Source organism: Typopeltis vanoorti, chromosome 23 (genome assembly GCF_054136105.1).
Source record: "Typopeltis vanoorti isolate ZY-2024b chromosome 23, IOZ_Tvanoo_1.0, whole genome shotgun sequence".
In the NCBI taxonomy this organism is placed as follows: domain Eukaryota; kingdom Metazoa; phylum Arthropoda; class Arachnida; order Uropygi; family Thelyphonidae; genus Typopeltis; species Typopeltis vanoorti.
The window spans coordinates 54,835,185-54,861,984 of record NC_143571.1 but is presented as its reverse complement, the minus strand read 5'-3'; the positions used below and the strand labels follow the sequence as shown (position 1 = coordinate 54,861,984).

Here is a 26,800-nt window from a genome sequence, read left to right as displayed (position 1 = left end):
TGTATTTATAATATTTTAAACAAGATTTATATATTTGCTAAATAATTGTTTCATGTGTGCTTACATGCTTTGAATCTTAAACTGGGTCTTGGATAAAAATAAACATATGAACAGCAAAAGCTGAAATTGTTTTATTTCTTTGAGTTTCTTTGAATTATGGCCCAAGCAACTAAGCTGTGAGGCCAGTTAATTTCACATATTCTGGCTGGTTTGCCTATTTTTGTGGCATGAAAAACCCTGCCATCTCTATATGGGACTTTCTAACTCACCTCCTGTTGAAAAGCTCTATAAAGCTTCTTTTCATTCTGGATAGGATCCAAATCCTGATCTTTCCAACCAAAGGATTAATACCAGGCTATGAAGGCTCCTGGGAATGTGGAGATGCAAAGCATTGAAGTAATGTGTTTCAACATAGAGTGAGAATGAATTTAATATAGTAACATTTGTGCCTCCATAGCTCATGTGATTTTGATGAGACCCGTTGGAAGAATCGAGGTTCAAATCTCATCTGTGAGACGAGGAACCTTTATTAGATGTTTTCAATCAAATAGTAAGTTTGCAGGTCTCATACGGAGGTGGAGGGTTCCCCCCTCTGTGGGAACTCGAGTTTTTTGTCCCTCAAAACAGGCAAACCAGCTGAAAGAACACACGCAATATACAGACATAGGACACTTCAGGAATAAGAATTAACCAACCTGTTCTGTCAAATATGGTTTCGAACCTGGTTGGCTGAGTGGATAGTGCTTCTGCTCTCAAAATCAATAGGCCATACATGTAAGCATAAATCAGGAATGAAATTTTGTGCAATAGTTTTTGCCATATGTTATTATCCTTCTTCATATTGACAGAAGATTTAAGTATTGGGATAAGAATTGCAAGTGAATTTCTGGTATTATACCAATCTCTTACTAAAAATTTTAATTGAAGAAATTAATGATTTTAGGTTGTCTGTATATATAAGTGTACAGGATAAACTGAAATTTTGTTTGATGTTATTCTAACCTTCTCCTTTCAATAAGTATAGAGAGATGTCTGTAGCACTTCTTAGACAATCATAACAGACTTACAGCATCAAGTAATCATAAATGTTTGACATATTTTTAAAACCTGCTGCTGGAATTCACGAATAGAAGTAACTTTATCATTCGTCATCATCATCAAATTCATGATATGAATTTGATTATGTTAATGACATCATAACTTTCCTATCTCCTGTATGCAATCTCCAGCATTTGATCAACTGCTTATGTATCCCAAGTAAGAGATAATTTGTTGGTAATTAAAACTTTTTAATATTCACCTTCTTCAACTTCTGTTATTATTTATCAAATTAAATATTATAGTTTCTTTACACCTTCAACTTTTACTATAACAAACTAACAAAAAGTCACAACCAAGGATCCTGTGGGATTATATACTTTGGTCCCTACAAGTTCACTGTAGTGAGAGTCAACCATATCGGTATCATTATAATAAATAAGGAAATTATAGTTATGTTTTTGTTTTATCATAAATGATAATTTTGCTCAATTGTAAACTGTTTCATTTTTCTTTTTCCTTTTAATGATGCATATAAATAATTTTTGTTTTTCTGTTTGCATGTGTGCTTACATGCTTTCAATAATTCTCATTTCTGACAGTAACTTAAATTTTATTTAGCATGTAATCTTAATTTTTGTGAAGTATTGTAATTTATTTGATCTCTCTTAGAATATTGTAGGAAAGCTTACAAAAAGGTCAAAATAACAAGGAATGAAATTCGCTATACTACTATATGTCAGAGGGAGAACTCTTTTTACGTTGACACTGTTAGAGCTTTTCGTGATCGTCGTTATGAATTTAAAGGATTGCTCAAGGTAATTTATTATGGAGGTTATTTATATAATAAGCTTTGCTATTTTTTAAAATCAATAAGCAGTAACTATAAACGAATCTTATAAAGATATACATGTCCCCGAGTTATGGACAACCCGATTATGGTGTTCTATACTTACGAATGGACTCCCAAGGTTCCCTATAAGGATAATTAAATTAATAATTCGGGAACTAGTTTCTTCCCTGCATATAAACAAATCTGCATGGCACAAGTAGTTCATTGGCCAGCATCTTTATGCTAGTGACTAGTCTCATTGTTTATATTGTCGCTTATGCACAGCATCACTTTCGTCTTAACTTGCATTATGCAATTTTAATATTATGCAAATATGTTAAAGTGCAAGGGGTGGCAGCAAGTGCCAATATAGCTGCAGCAACTGAATTTCCTGATGAAAGTGAATTGTTCTGGAAAAAAATGAATAAAAGAACTTGCATCTTGAAAGAAGAAAAATTTGCACCAGGACATAAAGCTGAAAGGACAGACTAACCTTATTGCTTTGGGGTAATGCATCCAGAGATTTTAAGCTCAAGCCTTTGCTTGTTTGCCTCTCCGAAGATCCAAGAGCACTTTGCCGCATTATCAAGGCAGCTCTTCCCATTATTTGGAAGTCAAATTTAAGGGCCTGGGTCACACTTACCATGTTTGAAGATTGGTTCTTGAACTGTTTTATTCCTGCTGTGGGACGCTATTATTCGGAAAAGAAAATTCCCTTTACAATTCGGCTTTTGCTGGACAATGCTCCTGGACATCCAACATCTTTAGATTACCTTCACCCTAATGTAAAGGTTGTATTTTTACCACCCAATACTACATCGTTACTACAGCCAATGGATCATGGAATTATTTCTGCATTTAAGGCTTATTACTCACAGTGTACATTCCCGCAAGCAGTCAGGGCTATGGAAGATGATATGATGACCTTGAGAGAGTTCTGGAAGAATTATAACATCTCTGATGTCATTAAAAAAATTGCTGATTCTTGGGAGGAAGTGAAGCAATCAACAATGCAAGGGGCATGGAACAAACTGTGTCCTCAATTCTGTGATGATTTTCGTGGCTTCACAGAAGAAGATATTGCTGAAGCCAGAAAAGCTGTGGTGGATAGTGGCAATGCACTGCAATTAGGCATCAATGAAAATGATGTCATTGCCTTACTAGAGTCCCATTCACAAGAATTAACCAATGAAAACCTTATGGAGATAGGGAAGCAGCTGATAGAAGCACAAGAACACAAAGAATCAGAAGATCTAGAGCCAAGAAAGTTTGACAAAAGAATTAGCTGAAGCCTTTAGTCTCATTGAAGCAGGATTTGCTAAGATCGAGGAGCAAGATCCTAACATTGAGCTGTTTAAAAAGGTTTACCATGAAGTTGGCAAGAATATCAGCTGCAACAAGGTCATTTATGATAAAAAAAAAAAAAAAAAAAAAGCTGTGCAAACAATCCTTAGATACCTTTTTCAAGAAACCGACTTCAGTGGTAAGCTCTTCCAGCAACAAAGTCAAATCCTGATTCTCCAGCATCAGGTCCATCCTCTCTAGCTCCAGAATCTGATACTGATTCAAATCCTCTCCAGCACCATCTCCATTATCATCATCATCTTCTGATTAATGTTAGCCTACCGTCTTGCCTCAAAAATGCCCCTTCCGGTAAGCAAGACATTGGTGCAACATTAGGTGAGTGTTAACCTTTAATATTCTTTTTTGAAAATTCTCCTATGTAAACTTTTTGTATGAGTTTGTTTTTATGTTCTGTTTGTTTGAATTAAAAGAAAGAGCACAATAGTTTCTGTAACGGATATTATTATTATTATTACAGTACTATATTATTATTGCTGCATATGAGCCATTATTGTTATTACCATATATGTGCTGTTCATCAGGGATCTGAGTTACATACAAATCCGACCTAAAGACATTCTCAGGAACATATCTCGTCTGTAAAATGGAGACTGCCTGTATTCTTCATAACTGTGTTTTGTAGCATTTTTATTGACATAGATCATATATGTGCATACATGCATATAAGAAATTCTTCACCTATATCTTTTATATATATACCTTAGCAGTAATAGCCAGCCTGGTTGACTGAGTGGCCACAGCCGTTTGGCTTAGCGTATCCACTCTCCAGCCAAAAGGCTGCGGGTTCGAGTCCTGCTATGGGCATGGATGTTTGTGATTGTCTGTGAAAATACTGGTGGTGGTGGTGGGCAGTAGATGGCGTTGGTGTAGATCTAATTGTAGTTGCAGTTTGTTGTAGTTGGTTGGTGAATTGAGTGGTGGAGGTAGAGAGTTGTAGAGTAAGTGTCCTCCCTCGATAAGTCATTGGACTCCCTGGAGGTGTCATATAATAATAATTGTTAATTTTACAGAACCTCCTCCTTTTTCAAAAATATGCTAATTTTTAAGCATCAGTGATCCCTTATAATGTAGAGAATCAAAAAAGGAAACAACATTTAGAATTTAATACCATAACAAATGAAGAAAAGCAAACTCCAATTTTTATTCTTTACAGTTCATCTGAAGTGTATCACAGACCTTTTGAATTTTCTGCACTTACTGTTGAAACTGGAATAGATGTACAAAGCAAAGTAAAGTATAAATAATTAGAACTGCATTTTGTAATTTAAGCCTTTGCTTACCTTGGAAATTCAGTGGAAGCTGCTTAACTGCAACTAGGAGTGTTAATTGAAAAGCTACTTAATCTGGAGTTACATTCCTTGCTTTAATAATGCAGGAATCTAGAATTTAAATTCTAGTCCTTAAATTCTAAGAATTTAAGGCAATTTTAACACTGAGTCAAAATCTGATATTTTTTTTATACTTGTTCCCCAAGTCTGTTGCACTCTCTTTTTTTCCAACACGTAAATCATACATAATCATACATGATGCCTGCCTGGTTGGCTGAGTGGTTAGCGTATTTGCTCTCCAGTGGGTTCAAATACTGCTGTGGGCATGGATGTTTATGATTGTCTGTGAAAATACTAGTAGAGATGATGTGGTTTGCTATAGTTGGTGGAGACGAAGAGTTGTAGAATAGGTGCCCTCCCCTCAGTGAGCCTTTGAACACCTTGGTGGTGTCATGTAATAATAATAATGAGAACCTTTACCAGCATCATCGTAAGATGCTTATTATCCATAGACGACAACAGCACTCTTTTCATTCACTGTTAGAAAATGTTTGGTATGTACAAATTTAAATATCACTTCACCAAAAATCCTTCAAAATGACATATACTTGTGACTTATGAAATGGCCCTAATTTCATCATCATCAAATTCCTGATATATACCCTCAAGAGGAGTACAGGATACGATAGTACTACATGAAAAATTACATTATTACTAACTTCCAGTCTACAATTTTCCTCCAAATCAGTCTGTGACCTGTCAAGAGTCCAACATTACCAGATCTTATATTTTTATCTTCTAAGGCACTTTTTACTCTATCAATCCACCCCTATCTTGGTCTTCCTCTGGGTCTTTTTCCTGCCAACCTGGAAGAGAACACGTGCTTTGCTAATCTTTCCTAAACAGAGCTAATGCATTCCTGGATGCCGCCAATGTCAAGTTCTTTCCTAATACCCTCATTTTTAATATGATTTTGCCATTGATGCCATCTGTGCATGCCCATAATCTTTCTCAGCACTCTCATATCTGCAGTCTCTAGTTTTTGGTCAAGTGTTTTACTTCTGACCCAGCTCTCAGATCCTTAAGTTAAAATTGGCTCGAATACTGTCTTGTAGACAGCAAATTTAATGTTTTGGCTAATTTCTCTCTTATTCCATATAAATTTATTTAGTTGACTTCCTACCATACCAGCTTTGTTGATTCTGTTGTCTATCTCCATATTTAATTTACCATTTTCACTAAAAATCATGCATAAGTAGCTGAACTCTTCCATTCACAATGCAGTTGATATTTTCAATGTTTCTGCCTATTTTCATTGTCTTTTTAATGCTGACCTTCATTCAATATCTATTACAACAGTTATTCACTTTAGTTAGGGAATTTTACAGGCTTGTAGAGGATTTATTTAAAGGTATAACATCATCCGCATAAAGCAAAGAGCTAACATTAACATCTCCAATTTTGATATCAGTTTTAATACCACTTTTCTTCATAATGTGATCCATATAGATAATGAATAACAGAGGGGATAAAGTACATCCTTGTCTGACACTAGATTTAACATTAAACCACCTTCCTGTACTTCCTTCAGTTCTAACTGCTGACTTACAACTCAAATAAAGACTAAGTATTGCTTGATATAATGCTACTTTAACACCATACAACTGTAGTGTTTTGAATAGCTTCTCTCTTAGCACCTGTCATATGCCTTTTACAGATCTACAAAACTTAAATACAGATCTTTGTTATATTCCCATGATTTCTCAACTAATTGTCGTCAAGTAAAAAAACTGATCCTGACAGCCTCTATTTGGCCTGAATCTAGCTTGTTCTTCACCAAGCTCTCTTCTACAATTCTTCACAACCGTTTCTCAAGTATACTTGCATAAATCTTACCAAGAATACTCAGTAGAGAAATACCTTTGTAATTCTTACATTCAGTTTTATTTCCCTTTTTATATATGGGTACTATGAGAACTCTACTCGAATCATCTGGAATTCACCCCTCTGTCCAGGCCTTCTAAACTATGTAGTGCAGCCCCTGTAAGACTTTTATACCTCCATACTTGAGCATTTCTGGTCGAATATCATCTACTCTTGCTGCCTTTCCACATTTAGGCTTTTGATGGCTTTTTCTACTTCAGGTATGGATATGTATTCCTGACTGTTTTTTATCACTGTGCTGTCATCACTGCTTATTTCATTTAGCAATTTTTTGAAGTTATTACTCCATACTTCAAGGATATCTTTTTCTCCTGTTTTCATGTTATCTCTATTATCTCTAATTCCTTTTACAGCCCTCTTTCCTCCATTTCTGAGCTTTTTCAACCACCTCCAGAATATCTTGCCACCTTCTTGATATTTATTTTCTATGTTCTTGCCAAAGTCCTCCCATGACTTTTGTTTAGCAAGTTTTACACAGTATTTAGCTTACTTACATTTGTCTCTGTATTCTCTAAGAGCACAAGCCGACTTATTTGCCAGAACTTTTGATATGCTTTCTTCTTTTCCTTCACTTCCTGTTTAACTTCCTGTATCCACCATGGAGTTCTGATTTTTCTATCCTTGCAAACAACCACATGCCTCTCTGGCTGAATCGAGCAGTATTTTCTTCAGGATTTGGCACTGAATCTCCAAGGTTTTGTTCCTGTTCTCAAACTTTCATTTTTTCTTCAATAATCTTTGTGTATTTTAGTCTACAGTTCCCATCTGAGAGCTGCTCAACTTTTATTTGCTTAAAAACTTTCTTACATGTTATTCTTTTCAGTATCAAATTCAATTTTATCCTGCTCAAGACTAATTGATAATCACTTCCAATTTCAAATCCTTTGTACACTCTGGTGTTTCACCAGGGAGAAAACATCACTATCAACAATAACATAGTCAGTGAGACTTTCTTATTCCTTGCCTCTTCTCTCCATGTGAATTTGTGCACATTTTTATGTTGGAACATCGTATTAGTAATAAACAGTCCATGTCCTGAGCAGAAATCCAACAAGTATTGGCCATTATTATTGGCTTTGCTCTTTTCTCCAAATTTTCCCAAAATATTTTTGTAAGTCTGACAATAATTTCTTACTCTGTTATTTGGCTCCCCAACAAGGACCAACATTTCCTTTTTCATTGTGTCAGTTGCTTTCTCTTGAGCCTCAAAAGACTTCTACCTTAGTAGAACCTTCTGTTTGACCATAGGCATAAATAAGTCTCATTGTCCAGTTCTCCATTCTGATATTTGCCCACATCACTCTACTTGAGACTGACTGCCATTCAAGAAGATTAGCCTCGTATTTAGTGTCGAATACTAGGCTAAGCAGAGAGAGTGAAAACATCAACTGCATTCCTGAATGGAGAACCTACGAAACACATAAAACATTTCATTGTCCAGTTCCTATGGCTACTCCTTCTTTTCCTTGATTGTCAGCTCTAATTTCATCCATTGTTAAATAAGCAGCATGGTTGCTCCTTTGATTTAAGCCACATTAGCAGTGGCATTTGAAGGGGATGTCATTCTACTAATTTCATTAATTTCTAATTAAAAAAAAAGGGTCAGTATCATTACATAGTCATAAATTATCATAGCTTAAAAATTTCCAGTTATATATGGTTAAATTTGAATATGTGATTAAGGGAGAACTCACTGTATTTCTTAAATTACACATACTTTTATTTCAGATATTCTGAACAGATACCCCTTTTCAGTGGCATGTTTATGATGTGTGTGTTACTTTACTGATGATGTACAATTTAAGTTTAATAATGAATCCATTAATATGGCAAGATGATAACACAGAAAGAATGAAGAAATGAAATTAAAAACCTATTAAAAACCTAAGAAGAATTATCTTAAAAATTAGGATGAATGCTGCTGTTTATCTCAGTTCTTTTCTAACAGGCAACGAAATGTTGAGTTAGCATAAACATGAGAGAGAGAGAGAGAGAGAGAGAGAGAGTAAAGATACATAAAGCATTTGATCAAAGACTAGAGAAGCAGGTATGAGTCTTTTGAGTAAAAAATTAACAGATGGTATCAGTAGCAGCACATTCTTGCATGGCAAACTTGGCATTGTTTGCATTCAATATGTGAGCAAAGCTAAGGTAGTATGGTCACTTAAACAGAATGGGAGAGGAAAGATTAACAAAATAGGTGTTTCAGGCTGAGATGGCAGCAAAAAAAACACATCTAGGTCAAGTTTAAGATCTAGGTGGATTGATGCAATTAAAATTCTCCTAGAAGACTGATATACATAATCTGACATTGGAGTCCTGAAAAATAGTTCTGGAAAAAAATTGTTGACAGAAGGTTTATAATATATGCTTAATCATTTATTACTGTCATATTCAGTACACCTCTTGAGGATACATATCAAGAATTTGATGATGATAAAATAAAAAAGAGCATTTGTAGCCCAGTCAGTAATAAGTGCCATTTGGTTGGAAAGACCTGGATTCAAATCCTGACTAGGACACAAAGAACTTTTTAACTGATGGTGTGTTAGCTAGACTCATTACAGATTTTAAGATTTTTCTCTAACAAATGCATATAATCTCACATGATTCAGGCAAAGAAATGTTGAGTTAGCATAAAACATGAGAGAGAGAGTAAAGATGCATAAAACAGTTGATCAAAGACTAGAGAAGCAGATATGAGTCTTTTGAGAAAAATTAGATGAGTGAACAGATGGTATCAGTAGCAGTACATTCTTGCATGGCAAGAATGTGTTGTCCTATCTGAACATTAATAAGCCTAGTTACTTTGTCATGGCAGCCTGTTGAGTATGACACATAGAACAAAGATGAATTAAGAAAAAAAAAAAGAAAAAAAAATAAGAATGGATTTAAAAGAATAGAGGGAGACGAAGCTGTAAGTGTAGATATACATACTCACTAGTACATGGAATAGTGAATCTTGTGCAGGTTAGACTGCAGTGGTGATTATTCAGTATATGAGTCCACCTAGTGTTTATCTCTCTCTCTCTTTATCAGCATTGAATTAGTTAGATTGTAACTAGGTTTTACTCGGGGTTCTCTAATTTCAAACACATCTGAGGCCAATTAACTTGTATTTTCTAGTTATAAATGTCAATTTGGATAATTTGTGGCATTTCCACTGTAATGGACTTTGCCTCATAGAGAAAGGCTGATGATGATTATAGATACTAGTATTTATGTGCCATCAACTTTATGCACTGTTTTGGTTCATCACTATATTTCTTCCTGATATGTACCCTCACAGGGTGTATGTAATAATTATGATCATGAAAAAGTTACACTATAGTAACTTATAATCAATTTTCCTCCAAATTAATCTCTTATTTATCAAGACTCCAATATTATGATATCTTATATTTCTGTCTTTTAAGGTGCTTTTTACTGTATCAATCCATCTACATCTTGGTCTTCCTCTGGGTCTTTTTCCTGCTAACCTGACAAGGAACACTTGTTTTGCTAATCTTTCCTCTCCCATTATGTTTAAGTGACCATGCCACCTGAGATTAACTCTACTTCCTGAATTCTAACAGTGGCAAGTTCTTTCCTAATATCCTCATTTTTGATGTGATAATGCCATTGATGCCATCTGTTCACTACACTAATCTTTCTCAGAATTCTCATATCAGAAGTCTCTACTTCATGTGTTTTATTTCTAACCCAGCTCTCAGATCCATAAGTTAAAATTGGTTGAAGCACTGTCTTGTATACAGCTAATTTAGTGTTTTGACTAATTTCTCTCATATTCTGTATAATTTATTCATTTGGCTTCCTATCATACCAGCTTTGTTAATTCTGCTGTCTATTTTCAAATTTAATTGCCATCTTCACTAAAAATTGTGCCTAAGTAGCTGAAATGTTTTATGTGTTTCGTATGTTCTCCATTCAGGATGCAGTTGATGTTTTCATTCTCTCTGCTTATTTTCATTGTCTTTGTATTGATAATGTGATTTTTGCCAAATTTAGCAAGTTCCCTGAACTGTTTTGATTAAAGATGTATTTTATGCATTTATTTGTAGTAGGTGTATTTGAATGTTACAAATGGTCCAAATTTGAATGTTACAAATGGTCTGATTCTCGTAGACAGGCTTATACGTTGGTTATTCATTATTAAAACACTTAAGGAATAGAACAACGTAGTTAGGAATATAAATTAAATTAAACTTTAATAAATATTTTCCGATATTTCGGCAACGTCATGTTGCCATTTTCTAAAGGAACTTACAAAAAAGTTACGTGCAACGTAGGCACTACAACACAGAAATTGGGAATGAAAAGATGAAGCTATTGTTCTCCTAACAGTCCTGATGGTGCCCTCTAGCGGGCTAAGTAGGTGTTCTTGGCCGTTGGGCTGAAGGTCTGCAGATGTAGGCCTCCCAAATTTGGGGCAGTCGCATACAACCAAATTTGTTGAGGTTTGGAGAATTTCTTAGGGCTGAGGCTGATTCCATAAAGAGTCTTTCAAATTTGTATTTGCTACGGTGTATCACTGTAGCTTTCTTCCACCGTATTCTGTGGCGTGTATCCAGAGCATGGTCCACAAGCCCAGAATGACTGTATTTGTGAAAACGGATGTAGTCCTTGTGTTCCGAAATTCTGATATTCGCTGTCCTGCCTGTTTGGCCAAAGTAAGACAGTTTACAACTGCAAGGGACCTGGTAAACACCAGGTAGGTCTAGGGGAAGTGGTTGGTCTTTAGTGGAGCGGATAAGGGATGCCAATTTTCTGTAAGGTTTGTAACAGGAGGTCAGTCATGTTTTTTTAAGATTTTGGTAATCTTTTCCGAGGTGCCTCGGATGTAGGGAATGGTGATGGATTTAGAGTAATCCTTGTTGTTGGGGGGGGGGGGGGGGTTCTGTGGTTTGTAGGTTGTAATATTTTTTTTGGATTTTTTGCGGGGGGGGTAGCCATTGGCTGAGAAAGTGTTGAGGATGTGATTTAGTTCAGTGTTTAGGGCCAAGTCGTTTGAACAGATTAGTTTAGCCCTGTTGTATAGTGTTTTCACTACTCCATATTGTTGTGAGGGGGGTGAATTGTTGGTGAATGTATCTGCCTGTATGGGTGGGTTTTCTGTAAACGGAGAAAACCAAGGATCTGTTAGGCTGGCAGGTGACTAGTGTGTCTAGGAAAGGGAGGCTGTTGTTTTCCTCTTTTTCCAGAGTGAATTTGATTCTGGGGTGTTGGTTGTTTAAGTGTGTTAAGAAGGAGAGAAGTGTTTTTTCAGAGCCATGTGGCCAAATAGCGAACACATCATCAGCGTAGCGAAGCCATATGGTTGGTTTTTGTGGGGCAGAGGCTAAGGCTTCAAAGGTCTCCATAAAGAAATTGGGCAAGGGTGGGGAGAGTGGTGAACCCATGGCTGTCCCCTCTATTTGTTTGTAGAATTTTCCCTGCCAAACGAAATAGCCTGAGTTCATTGTGAACTGAAATAAGTCTGAGATGTCAGGAGAAAATTTAGCTTGGATTAGCTCTAAAGTTTCCTTGAGTGGGACATTTGTAAATAAAGAGGACACATCAAAGCTGACCATTATGTCAGTATGTTGGAGTGTAAGGTTTTCTATGCTGGCTTTGAAATGGGCTGAGTTTTTTGTGTGATGGTGTGTTGCCAGTATAGTGTGTGAGCTCTTTGGCCAAATGTGTGTGAGCTCTTTGGCCAAAAACCAACATATCAAACAAGGAATATAAAGCTCTACAGGAAATGAAAAATAATAAAGAATTAGTTATCACCAAAGCGGATAAGGGAAATGCAACTGTATTACTTAACCAAAAGTACTACACAGGTAAGCTGAATGCTCTTCTATTAGATCGGGCCACTTACCTCCCTATCAATTACAATCCCACCAACTCTCAAATTAGAAAACTTCACAGGCTCCTTAAGAGAGTCACTTCTTGGCCTGTAGAAGTTACCAACAGATTAAAGCCGTTTAACTCTATAACCCCCGTATTTACAGACTCCCAAAAATACACAAAGAAAATGTGCCATTACGTCCCATAGTGGATGGCATTGATTCCCCCACATACAAATTAGCTAAACATTTGGCCAAAGAGCTCACACACTATACTAGCAACACACCATCACACATAAAAAAACTTAGCCCATTTCAAAGCCAGCATAGAAAACCTTACACTCCAACATACTGACATAATGGTCAGCTTTGATGTGTCCTCTTTATTTACAAATGTCCCACTCAAGGAAACTTTAGAGCTAATCCAAGCTAAATTTTCTCCCGACATCTCCGCCTTATTTCAGTTCACAATGAACTCAGGCTATTTCGTTTGGCAGGGAAAATTCTACAAACAAATAGAGGGGACAGCCATGGATTCACCAACTCTCCCCACCCTTGGCCAATTTCTTTATGGAGACCTTTGAAGCCTTAGCCTCTGCCCCACAAAAACCAACCATATGGCTTCGCTACGTTGATGATGTGTTCGCTATTTGGCCACATGGCTCTGAAACACTTCTCTCCTTCTTAACACACTTAAACAGCCAACACCCCAGAATCAAATTCACTCTGGAAAAAGAGGAAAACAACAGCCTCCCTTTCCTAGACACACTAGTCACCCACCAGCCTAATGGATCCTTGGTTTTCTCAGTTTACAGAAAACCCACCCATACAGGCAGATACATTCACCAACAATTCCCCCCCCCCTCACAACAATATGGAGTAGTGGAAACACTATACAACAGGGCTAAACTAATCTGTTCAAACGACTTGGCCTTAAACACTGAACTAAATCACATCCTCAACACTTTCTCAGCCAATGGCTATCCCCCAAAAAAAATCCAAAAAAAATATTAGAACCTACAAACCACAGAACCCCCCCCCCCCCAACAACAAGGATTACTCTAAATCCATCACCATTCCCTACATCCGAGGCACCTCGGAAAAGATTACCAAAATCTTAAAAAAACATGACCTGACCTCCTGTTACAAACCTTACAGAAAATTGGCATCCCTTATCTGCTCCACTAAAGACCAACCACTTCCCCTAGACCTACCTGGTGTTTACCAGGTCCCTTGGTTGTAAACTGTCTTACTTTGGCCAAACAGGCAGGACAGCGAATATCAGAATTTCGGAACACAAGGACTACATCCGTTTTCACAAATACAGTCATTCTGGGCTTGCGGACCATGCTCTGGATACACGCTACAGAATACAGTGGAAGAAAGCTACAGTGATACACCGTATCAAATCCAAATTTGAAAGACTCTTTATGGAATCAGCCTCAGCCCTGAGAAATTCTCCAAACCTCAACAAATTTGGTTGTATGCGACTGCCCCAAATTTGGGAGGCCTACATCTGCAGACCTTCAGCCCAACGGCCAAGAACACCTACTTAGCCCGCTAGAGGGCACCATCAAGACTGTTAGGGGAACAATAGCTTCATCTTTTCATTCCCAATTTCTGTGTTGTAGTGCCTACGTTGCACGTAACTTTTTTGTAAGTTCCTTTAGAAAATGGCAATGTGACATTGCCGAAATATCGGAAAATATTTATTAAAGTTTAATTTAATTTATATTCCTAACTACGTTGTTCTATTCCTTAAGTGTTTTAATAATACAAATGGTCTGCTCTTTGAAATAATGATAGCCTGAATAAATTATGCTAATGAAATTTGTATGATTTTTGTATGTACTGCAGAAAGTTCCATATTTGGGATTTTGAGAATGAAATGTGTTAAATTCTCGTATTTGCGATTATCAAAAAAAAAAAAAAACTGTAAGAATATCTTTATTTATTTATTTTTATGTATTCTAATTTTTATTAGAATAATAAAAGAAACCTGTAAACACAAAACTTAAATTTACTTAGTGACTTTACAAGAATATTTTCTTTCTTTGTAGGTTGCCAAGAAAAAAGTGGTAGAAGCAGTTAAAAAAAGTGATGCTGCTGAAATCAAAGCTGCTAAAAACTTAGAAGTATTATATGACTCTTTACAATTGGCTCATAAATGCATTTTGAACTCCTTTTATGGATATGTAATGCGAAAAGGGTAAGGTTTTCATAAGGAATTATGATTTCATGTATTTATTATCTGAATGCTACTGATTATTTTTTTACTAAGAAGTTGTTTTATTTATTATTTAAAATAATTAACTTCAAAGCAGCTTGCCATCCCTCTTGATGTACTACAAATTAAAGATAATATGTTAACTTCTTTTTCAGGGCACGTTGGTACAGCATGGAGATGGCAGGAATTGTATGTCACACTGGGGCTAAAATCATTACTCATGCTCGGGAATTAGTTGAACAAATAGGGTAAGCAAAATAACTGAAAACCTCTCATACACTATGTTCTGCAACCTTTCATGTGTGGCAATGATATTAAAACAATCATTAATTAAAGGTTTATAATACAGGGTGGCCCATAAGTCACAAGGAGTTTAAAATGGGAATACCTCATGACTTATAAAACAAATCTCCGGGTTCTGTAAATACATAAATACATATAAAAAAATGAAAATACAATAATGAATAAAAAAATATATTAAATGTTTAAACCTTTTGTGACTTATGGACTACCCTGTGTATAGCATAATATAAATAACAATTTATAATGCATAGCATTGCTGTCCTGGTTGGTCAACTGCTTAACATACACACTCCAATCAAAAGGCTGCCGATTTGAATCCTGCCAAGAGCATGGATGTTTGTGATCATCTTTAGGTAAGAAATGAATTTCATTACCTAATGTGAGACCACCACCCTATTTATTGGAGGTGCCAAATGGCTTATTTGTTCTTTGGAGTGGGCTTTCGACAAATACATTTTACAAGGAGGATTCACATACAGAAATATATTTAGATTTTGCAAAGGCTTTTGATAGATTACCACATGACAAACTAGTAATTGAATTGGAACAGAGGGATTGGATTAGTAGATTAGTATGTTGGATTGACTGTCTGATGGGTATCAACAGGTTGTGTTTGGGGAAGTGATATCCTAGAAGAGGAAAGTCACTAGTGGCATACACCAGGGGTCTGTTTTGTAGCCATTGTTGTTTAATTTGTTTGTAAATGACATTGGAAAGGGCTTAAATAATGATATACAGTTGTTTGCAGATGGTGCAAAGTTGAGGAGAGTTATGAGAAGTAGGGCAGATGTAGTTTTGCAAGAGGACCTAAATAGCCTGTCCGAATGGGTGAGTATATGTGAATGTAAGTTTCACATTGCAAAGTGTAAGATTTTCAAATTTGAGAAGCAAAGACGGGATGCAGAGTATAGGATTGGGGAATATTTTGGAGGAGATGAAGGATTTGGGTGTTGTAGTGGATAGAGACTTGAAATTTTGTGGACATTTTGCTAAAATTGTGAGGACAACACAGCAGATTATGGGAACGATGTAAAGAATACTGACATGCAGAAGTAATGATGTTTTGATTCCTTTCTACAATACTTTCTTCAGGCTGCATATGAATCACTGTGTACAGATGTTGAAGAGGTTCTGGAGATGATTGATTATGTTGGTTTCTGGTCTCTGGAATGTAGGATAAATTGAGAGAATGAAAATTACAGAGCCTAGTGGATAGAAGGAAGACAGGAGACACGATTGGGACATATAAGTTGGTAAGGGGTGATTACCAGATTAGTGTGGATAAGGTTTTTCATAGAATATCTGGAGACAGGGGAGAATGAGAGGTCATCCCTGGAAGTTATATAAGGTGGGTGGGATAGGAGTAGATTTTTTGCACGGAGAGTGGTAGGTGATTGGAATGCCTTGCCTGAGAGTGTCATGAGTGCAGGGACAGTGAATGCATTTAAGTCAAAGTACGATGAGCTGTGCATGTGAGAGTAGGACCTCCCTCTATGAGTCTCTTGATTCCATGGAAGTTTGTTGACAATAATAATATTAATTTGTTTTTTGCCATGTTTTCAATATGTCAGATCTTGCATTTCAGTCTTCTAAGGCACTACTGACTGCATCATCCAATATTTTGATCTCCTTTAGCTCTTTTCTTGCCATCATGGCATGAAACAACTATTTCTCATTCTCTCATTGTTTTATTTCACTTTTTAGGTAGGTACTGTGAGTGCTGTACTCCAATCATCATGACCTTCTGAATTATGTAGTTTAGCTACTAAAATTTTTATACCTTCATATTTGAATATTTTTATTGAAATACCGTTTTGTGCTGATTTTTCACATTTTTAGGTTTCTTTGGATGGCATTTTTGGGGAGATTTAGAAATCTAGTCTAGAGACCAAATATGGGAATTTTTCAAGCCACTTCAGGCCTCCAGTAAGCAAGATTGTGGTCTCAATAATGAAATTATCTGATTTCTCAGATTATCTTGTTGCTTATATCTTTAATAATCTTTCAAAGTAATTACTGCAGACATCCAGAATATCTTCAATTTTTATGCACCTTTATCATCTCTGATTTCATTCATAGTACTCATCTTACTTTTCCAAGCTTTTGAATAGCTTGGAACATTTTGTCACTCTTGAGATATCAATTTTCTTTGTTCTTACTTAAGCTTTCACATGAATTTTGTTTAGCGACTTTTACATATAGCTTAGCTTTCTTAGATTTTTTTTCTCTCTTTATTATCTGATGGCATCTACTGACTTAATATTCAGTAACTTTCAGCATGCTTTCTTCTCTCCCAAACTGTCACTTTTAACTTGAGTCCCCCCAACGAAGTTCTGCTTTTTCTATTCTTGCAGACAACTTCATCACATACCTCCTTGGCTGAATTAATTAATGCTTTCTTCATCATTCTGCTGCTGAGCCTGCAAAGTTTCATTCTTCTTTTCAAACTTTTTAAATTTTTTCTTGAATAATATTTGCATATTTCAGTTCGCCTCTGAAAGCTGTTTGATCTTAATTTGTTTAAAAACTTTTTTATACACTTTTCTTTTCAATGTGATATTTCATTTTATTCAGCTGAAAACTAAATGTGATCACTTCCTATTTCACATCCTCTGCATACTCTCGTATCCTGAACTAACATGGAAATATCACTATCAGTGTGACTTTTCTTATTTCTTGTCTTCTCTCCATGAACATTTGTACATGTTGAAACATGTACAAATGCTCTTTCTGTTGAAACATGATGTTAGTAATGTTAGTAAGGACAAAGTCCATGACCTGAGCAATCCAGCAAAGGATTGCTCAGGTCATGGACAGGACAGGAATCCAGCAAACACTAACCATTATTATTAGCTTTGCTATTTTCTTTAAATTTTCCAGAACATTTCTATATGTCTGGTAGTGATTTCCTACTCTACTAACTAAAAAATTCACACATATTCCAGTTAAATTATTTAATTGGAATATGTAATTAAATTATAATAATATGTAGATATTTCGTCTTAAGTATCTTAAGACATCATCAGTACAGTTTTTACAAACAATACCAGGAATTACATACAAAGGAACAGTTAGTGCGCATGTTTAACATTAGAATCCCTCTATGTGTACAGTAGCATGTTTGAGGTCTTAAAAAAATTTAACTGTAATTAAAATAAAAATATATCTGATGAATTTATTTTATACAATTGAGGATAATAATTTCTCAGACTTGTGAGATAGTGAGACAGTCATTACGTTTCAGATTGGGTCTGTGAAGTAGGGCTTCAGTACTTTCTTTATATAAATGCTCATGTTTATATAAGGATCTATGTAGTAGCTTGGTGTTTTTCCATCGGATCCTATGGTTAGGGTTTTCAACTCCATGTTGTACAAGGCCAGATTTGTGCAATTTGATAAGACTGATGTGGTCTTGATGTTCAGAGATGCGTTTACTTATAGATCTTCCTGTTTGTCTGTAGTAAGACATCTTACAAGAACATGGAACTTTGTATATGCCAAGTAGCATCAGAGGTAAGAGTTTGTCTTTTGGAGAAGGTAGCAAATTTTGTATCTGGTTGATTGGTTATAGGTGGCAGTGAGTTTGTATTTCTTCATAATTTTTGACAAATGTTCCGAGATTCCTTTGATATATGGTATAGGTGTCCTAGGATCTTCTTCTTGTCTTGGATTGATGTGTAGGTAGTGAAATAAGTAGCTGATGATTTTTTGAGTTGTTTTTGAATTGTATTCATTTAATAAGACTGTATCTTTAATAATTTTCAATTCTTGTTTAAAAGATTCTTCAGAGGAACAAAATTTGTGTGCTCTGGATACCAAAGATTTTATGATGCCATATTTTTGAGAAGGATGGTGAGCTGATGACCTGTAAATGTAACGGCCTGAAAAAGTTGGTTTATGATAGAGAGAAACTTTTAGACATTTTGCTACCTGGTGTATACAAAGTTCCATGTTCTTGTAAGATGTCTTACTACAGACAAACAGGAAGATCTATAAGTAAATGCATCTCTAAATCAAGACCACATCTGTCTTATCAAACTGCGCAAATCTGGCCTCACACAGTATGGAGTTGAAAACCCTAACCATAGGATCCAATGGAAAAACACCAAGCTACTGCATTGATCCTTATATAAACACGAGCGTTTATATAAAGAAAATGCTGAAGCCCTACATCACAGACCCAGTTTCATCTAGATTAAACACCTACTTTGCCATGTAACCTCCTACTCCTGCTATATTTGCTTTGAAGAGATTATTTAATTCTTCAGTGCTGATGCGATATGCAGCTCCAGCCTTGCTAGTCATGTTGAGTACAATCTCAACCTGACTTTCTACAATAAAGCATAGTGACTTTTATAGAGGATCAAACCACCTAAAATTTGCAGCAAAAGGTGTTGGTTACTTTGATCTTTTGTCAGAATTTTATTTTTACAGATAAAGACAATACTTGCTACATAGATCATAAGGCAGTAAGGACACAAAATGGACACTGAGCACGGCAGACAGAGAGAGGTAGGAAATAAAACACATATCTGGAATATTTCAGAAATGAAACTGTGTATATATACAAAAATGAGGATAACAAAAGCTCTTATAACAAGAGTTACCTGTTCCTACTAACATAATGCACCATTGAGAAGGTGAAGAATAGGTTAATCCCTGATTGGTTCTATGGATTTCTTAAATGTGCACGTCTTTTCCTTAGTTATTTGGCTTTAACATTTAAGCAACTCTGATTCTGAATACATCATCAAATTCCTGACATGTACCCTCAAGGGGTTTACAGGATATGATAGTACTACATGAAAAATTTAAATCATTACTAACTTCCTATCTACAATTTTCCTCCAAATCAGTCTGTTAGTTGTCAAGACTGCAACATTATCAGATCTTATATTTCTATCGTCTAAGGCACTTTGTACCGTATCAATCCACCTATATCTTAGTCTTCCTCTGGGTTGTTTTGCTGCCAACCTGGCAGAGAACACATGTTTTTTTTGCTAATCTTTCCTCGGCCATTCTGTTTAAGTGATCATACCACCTGAGATTAGCTCTGCTAACGCATTCCTGGATGCTCGCAATGTCAAGTTCTTTCCTAATATCCTCGTTTTTAATATGGTATTGCCATTGATGCCATCTGTACATGCCTCTAATCTTTTTTAGGACTCTCATATCTGCGGTCTGTAGTCTTTGGTCAAGTGTTTTCCTTCTGACCCAGCTCTCAGATCCATAAGTTAAAACTGGTTTGAACACTGTCTTGTATACAGCTAATTTAGTGTTCCAACTAATTTCTCTCTTACTTCATATGAATTTATTCAATTGACTTCCTACCATACCAGCTTTGTTGATTCTGTTGTCTATTTCCATATTTAATTTACCATCTTCACTAAAAATCATGCCTAAGTAGCTGAAATGTTTTACTTGTTCCACAGGTTCTCTGTTCAAAACACAGCTGACATTTTCAATGATTCTACCTATTTTCATTGTCTTTGTCTTTTTATTGCTGACCTTCATACCATATCTATTACAACAGTTATTCAGTTTAGTCAGGGAATCTTGCAAACTTGTAGCGGATTTATTTAGAAGTATAACATCATCCGCATAAAGCAAAGAGCTGACATTAACATCTCCAATTCTGATATCATGTTTAATACCACTTTCCTTCATAATGTGATCCATATAGATAATGAATAACAGAGGGTGATAATGTACATTCTTGTCTGACACCAGATTTAACATTAAACCACCTTCCTGTACTTCCTTCAGTTCTAACTGCTGACTTGCAACTCAAATAAAGACTAAGTATTACTTGATATAATTCTCCATTGACACAATATAACTGTAGTGTTTTGAATAGCTTTTCTCTTTTCACCTTGTCATATGTACTTTTCCAGATCTACAATACTTTAATACAGATCTTTGTTATATTCCCATGCTTTCACAACTGTTTGTCGTAAAGTGAAGATCTGATCCTGACAGCCTCTATTTGGCCTGAATCCAGCTTGTTCTTCATCAAGCTTTTTCTGAATACTCTGGTTTTTCATCCTGCAATCAAATTGGGCTAGAGCTGTAATTAATAAACAAAAATATTCTGGTGTTTGGTATAGGGCATAGTGAAGGCAGTAGATAGCGTAATCTTCCATGATGAGACTTTGAACTCCATAGGTGTCATATAATAATAATAATGTACCTAATGTAAACTTGCATTGCTGCTCACTGAAACTCACCTTAGATGATAGTATATTTTAACAAAATGAAATATATTTTATGGTCTCTCTCTGTTGATCTTTAGTGATGTATATAAGAAGAAGACAGGAGTTCTTTACTATAGTACTATTGTATTGTAATTATTTTGTATTGCTTAGAAGCCATAATGTGTTTAATAATATTCTAAGAACTATGGAATATATTGTAATCAGCTGGACAAGGTTTGAGGAATGTGTTGCCAGGTTTATATTGAGTTTGAATGATAGCAAATTTAATGTCTTACTTTAATGTAGACATCATCGAAGGAGAATTGGTATCAAATTCCAGGCTAGCTACCTGCTGTCCTGGCATCTGTAAATATTTTAAAGGATTATTATTAAAATATTCTTATTTGCTTACCTGGTCGGCTGAGAAGATAGTGTATTTCCTCTCCAACAAACAGGTTGCGAGTCCAAATCCCACCATGGGCATGGATGTTTCTAAATATCTTTAGGTGGTGGATGAATTTCATCACCAAAATTAAATTTATAAGAAGCCAAGTTACTTGAGCATAACAGACCACTGGGCCTAGGGCCTAAAAAAAAACAGGGATATATGCATATTGCAATGTTGTAATTTTTGCATTTCTGTTTTGCAGGCGTCCTCTTGAATTAGACACAGATGGTATCTGGTGTGTATTGCCTGCATCTTTTCCTGAGAATTACATAATAGAAACAACTAGCTCAAAGAAACCAAAAGTAACTATTTCTTATCCTGGTGCAATGTTAAATATAATGGTTCAGGTAAGAATATTTTTTTGTGTATATTTCAAACTGAAACTACTTATCTTGTATTCATTGGCAGCATGGTTACTTAATGAATTAAATTTATTTTTCATTTGATGTATGTTTTATTTCAGCTATTTTAGAATTTAAATAATGAAGGTAAAGAGAATAAAATGAAATTACTACTATATTATTGCACTATTAAAAAGAAGAATGAGGCATCACTGGAAAATTTGGTTAGTTAGGTGAGGAATGAAGTAGGAGAAAGTATGTTGGAATTTTGTGTCGAGAACAGTTGCTTTATTGCAAACACTTGCTTTCAAAAACATAATAAAAAGATTGTACACTTGGACTTCAGCTAGTGGTGCATACAGAAATCAGATAGATTATATTGTTGCCAGCAGAAGATGGAAAAGTGCTATCCAAGTGCAAACTGTGGGGCAGATCATGAATTATTGATAGCTGAAGTTAAATTGAAATTAAAGGCTAAGAAGAAACAAAAAGACAGTATCAGATGTGATGTAAATCATATAAATGAAGCATTTATATGATTTAAAGTAGAAGTTGGAAAAAAATTAAAAAGTTTGGAAAAGACAGGAAGAGAATTAGAAGAACTGTGGGAAGAAACAAAATGTACAGTCATAAAAGTAGCAGAGAAGACTAAATAAAGCAACAAGAAAGAAAGATTGTAAATGGGTGTCAGAAGAAGCTATTCAAATATCAGAGGAAAGAAGAAAAATGAGACTTCAGAGAAACAAAGAAAAGGTTGGATTATTTAGTCCAGAGACAGGCTAGGAAAGATAAGAAAAAACATCTAAACAAAAGGTGCAAGGAAATTAAAGAAAGCAATATTACAGGTAGAACAAGAGATCTGTTTAGAAAAATAAATGATGTTACAGAGAAGTTTATCTCTATATTATGAGTTCTAAAAAAATAATTTGGGAAAATTTCTGATGGAAGAAGAAGCAATGAAAAAAAGATAGAATGAGTATGTAGAGGATTTGTACATTAAAGATAATAATATTGAAGGAGAATTTGAAAGGAGAGAATTTGTCAAGGAACCCATGATAATGAAAAGTGATATCAACAATGGAAAAGCTGCCAAAAGGAAAAGCTCCTGGAACTGATGGAGTGTCATTGGAATTGTTGAGACCATCTGGAGATGAAATAGTGAATATATTGACTGAAATGAAATTTGTTAACAGGTTTGAAAGAAAATATACTGGCCTAGAGATTGGAACACATCAGTATTCATCCCAGTTCCAAAAAAAAAAAAAAAATTAAATCTCAGAGATTGTGAGAATTATAGAAACATTACTTTAATTTCACATGCAAGTAAAGTTATGCTGAAAGTGATCTAACAAAGGCTGGAGCCATATGTGAATAGAGAAATTCCACAAAAACAGGCAGGCAAGCCTTAGGAGAGGCAGAGAAACTAGAGACCAAATAGTAAAAATGAGATGGATTATGGAAAGAACAAGAGAATTTCATAAGGAAGTATTCATCTGTTTTATTGATTGTAAGAAAGCTTTTGATTGCATGGATAGTAATGAGATCAATGGGAATACCTGAGCAGCTGGTATCCGGAGAGTTCATCGAAAAGACAATTAATCGAATGAACAATTCATAACGACAATTCATCGAAAATACATTTCACCGAAAATGTAAATTTTTCGAAAATGTTATGATAAAGGCGATCCATTTAGTACAAATACTGAACCGTGCAGAGTGAGAAAACAATGCTACTTTAATATGGAATAATTATAAAACAATATGGTTTCTTATTGTCTTTCTTGTCTGATAACTGTTTCACGTCTGTTTATGGGACTGATTTGCCTGTTTCCGGGAGGAAAAGCCCAGCCTACGCAGGTTCCATTATTATTATTATTGCTACTAGTAGTAATATGCGACACTTCAATACAGCAATTATTATGGGATGAATTTTATTCATCTCATAATAATTCAAATAGAATGAATAAAATTTGAAAAATAAAATTATGGGATGAATAAAAAATGTTCTTGTAAAAGTTTCAAATAGCGAATCTGAATCAGATTCGCTATTTGAAACTTTTACAAGAAAATGGCGACCGTTCCAGTTTTCAGTTCAGCAATGTTCGGGGCAAAAGAAATAACGTGTTCAAATTATGTATTACAGTAACTCTCTGACTTAGCAGAAGTTGTCGGTACAAGAAGCTGTCCGCACGGTTCAGTTTTTGTTCTGAATTGATCACTTTTATCATAACATTTTCAAAAAAAAAAGTTTCGAAATGATATTAGCAATTCTGCTTTGGCTGGATCAATTTAATGAAATTTCAGTTAAAATTTTCAGTGAATTGTTTTTTTTCGATGAATTGCATTTTCTACGAATTGTCTTTCGATTAACTGTTTTTCGATGAATTTTCATGGAACCGAGCAGCTAATTCTCTTGATAAGAGAGCTGTATGACAAACAAGAAGCTTCAGTAAAAACAGTCTGGAGAAACAGTGTTTGAGTGGAAAAAGGGATGCGGCAGGATTGTATACCTTTTCCCTATCTTTTTAATATTTATATTGAATATATTATTAGAATAGCTAACTTAGACAAAGATCCAGCTGGAATTAAGATTGATGGCAGAAAAATAATTTAAGATATTCAGATCATACAACCCTCATAGCAGAAACTAAGGAAGATCTGGAGCAGTTGGTTCTATTTGTTAAGAAGGAGAGTAACAAAGCTGGGCTTAATTTAAACATCAGCAAAACAAAAGTGATAGCTTTTGGCAATTTAAATGAATTTATAATAGTGAGAGATAAAATAGAAATCATTGAAAGTTATGATTTATTGGGGTCCAGAATCTGAAATGATAGTAAATGTGAAGACGAAATTAAAAGAAGGATGGTCATGGGAAAAAAAAGGTATGCAAAAAATTTTGAAAGGTTGAAGTGTGACTAAGGCAAAGAAAAGTCAAAACAATAGTATTTCCAGTAGTGATGTATGGATGTGAAAGCTGGATTATTCACCTGGATTAGCGAATTGTTTCATTTGAATTATGGTCATAGAGGAGACTATTAAGAATCCTATGGATATATATACCTAAGCCTCTTTTTATGCGAATTTTTTTATGCAAATTCAGAGTTTAAGCGAATTAAGATATCAAAAAAATTTTTTTTTATGCGATTTTTATTCACTTTTACATGACCAACCTAAAGTCTAAGTTAGGAAAAAATCCATAATTCAAGAAAATTCTGAGAATTTTGTAGAATTGCATTCTCGTTTCAATTAAGAAAATTCTAAATTCTTACGAATTTCATTTATTGGGAATTCCCTGAATTACGTAACTGACTGCGCATAATACAGTTCTTAGCAGTTTGAATTTGGTGTTTGAGTAGACAACACAGTTACGGCATTTTTTGCATTTGCATTTTTTAAGCAAAATCAAAATAAAAATCACTTTATAAAATTAATAATTTTGTCAAGAAATAATAAATGGTAAGCTATATGTAATTTTCAGACTTTCATTTCATTAACCGAAGATTTTAATCCAGCCCTCACATGTTTGAAATTCACGTTTTTTCAAACATGAATTTCACGTTTGTTCTTTGTTGTAACTTGCTGTCCATGATGAAATCGTAGATGTGGTAACGTAGGGTCAGAATAGCATCAGTTGCACAGCTCCCGATGTACACAGGATGATATCTTTTGGCACACTGACTTATGAAGGTAGGTGCTCCCTGCGACTGTGCATGCAATCCTTGTGCTGCCATCTGTTGGCGTGTTCAAATCTAGCCTCAAAACTTTTAGATACCACCTTGTATTAAAATTCATTATATGTATGTGTGTTCTCCATGAAATGTAAATAAAAATCTTATGATCTTAATGAATTTAATGTTTGTTTTTTTCATTATTTTGCTTATATTTCAGGTTTGGAACCAATCTTCAATTTTTCTATGGAGTTAGTAGTTCTTTTTATGCGATTCTATTTACGCGTCATTTTTAGGAACACATCTATCGCATAAAAAGAGGTTTAGGTGTATATCTCCAGAGCTTCTGTAGCTCAGTGAGTATAGACGAAGCCCTTTGGTTGGAAAGACCTGGGTTTGATTCCAGTCAGTGATGTGAGGTCTGGTCTCTTTCTACTAAAGGTAAGTTAGCTGGTCTCATATGGAGGTAGGGGTTTTTTCACCCAGAAACTCATGTTTTTCATCCCCCAGAATAGGCAAACCGACCCATGAACACGCAACTACAGGCATAGGGCTAACTGCCTTATCCTTGATATGGTAGCTGTTAAATGTAGAAAAATCCTCGACACCGCAAGGTATAAGAGGAGGGAAGGAATAATAATAATAAGAAGAAGAAGAAGAAAAAGAATATATATATATATGTCCAACAGTTTTCTCATCTGGTATTCTACATTCTCCTTGGTCTGCCTGAGGATCACCTGATAATCAGCAAAAAGAAGAGAATGTAATTGTTGTTCTTCTAGGGCAGTGGTGTTCAAATTTTTTACTAGGCGAACTACTTTTCTATAAAAAGTTATTTGGTGATCTACTCTCTTATATATAAGTTATTCGGTGATCTACTCTCTTATATAGATCACGTTCCCCCAACATGGTACCTGATTATGCACAAATAAACAACTAAAAACTTTATTTGTGTAGTTAAAAATTTATTTATCACTTTTAATTATTTTAATACAACAAAAAACAACAACAAATATTTTGGAATAAAATATTTATTTCTCTATTTTGGAAAACCAAAGTTAGAAAAAATAACAGATTGATTACAAACTCACAAGTTACAGGAAATGCTGGTTGATTAAAAAAAAAAGAAAAAAAAGTTAATGTGAAATTTGGCATTGTTTGGACCCCGTAATATTTTCATAGTCAAGTTGATATGAAGCAGTGGCCAATTGCAGACAACCATCCAAACAATCATTTGTAATTTGGTTTCTTAATTGATTTTTTATGATGTTCATATTTGAAAAAGCGGATTCTGACAAGTATGTCGATCCAAAACACGACAGAATTTTTCACGCAATATCAGTT

General features: G+C 35.0%; 1 protein-coding gene across 1 annotated transcript in view; it reads left to right on the top strand.

Moving 5' to 3' along the window:
- The window catches only part of PolE1 (DNA polymerase epsilon catalytic subunit 1), a 415,552-nt gene that overhangs the window by 131,090 nt on the left and 257,662 nt on the right, over positions 1–26,800 (top strand). The window contains exons 20-23 of the mRNA XM_090412775.1: positions 1,711–1,856; positions 14,336–14,484; positions 14,658–14,750; positions 21,650–21,794. Coding sequence (XP_090268901.1) covers positions 1,711–1,856; positions 14,336–14,484; positions 14,658–14,750; positions 21,650–21,794 — 533 coding nt within the window. The remainder of the gene's footprint in view (positions 1–1,710; positions 1,857–14,335; positions 14,485–14,657; positions 14,751–21,649; positions 21,795–26,800) is intronic.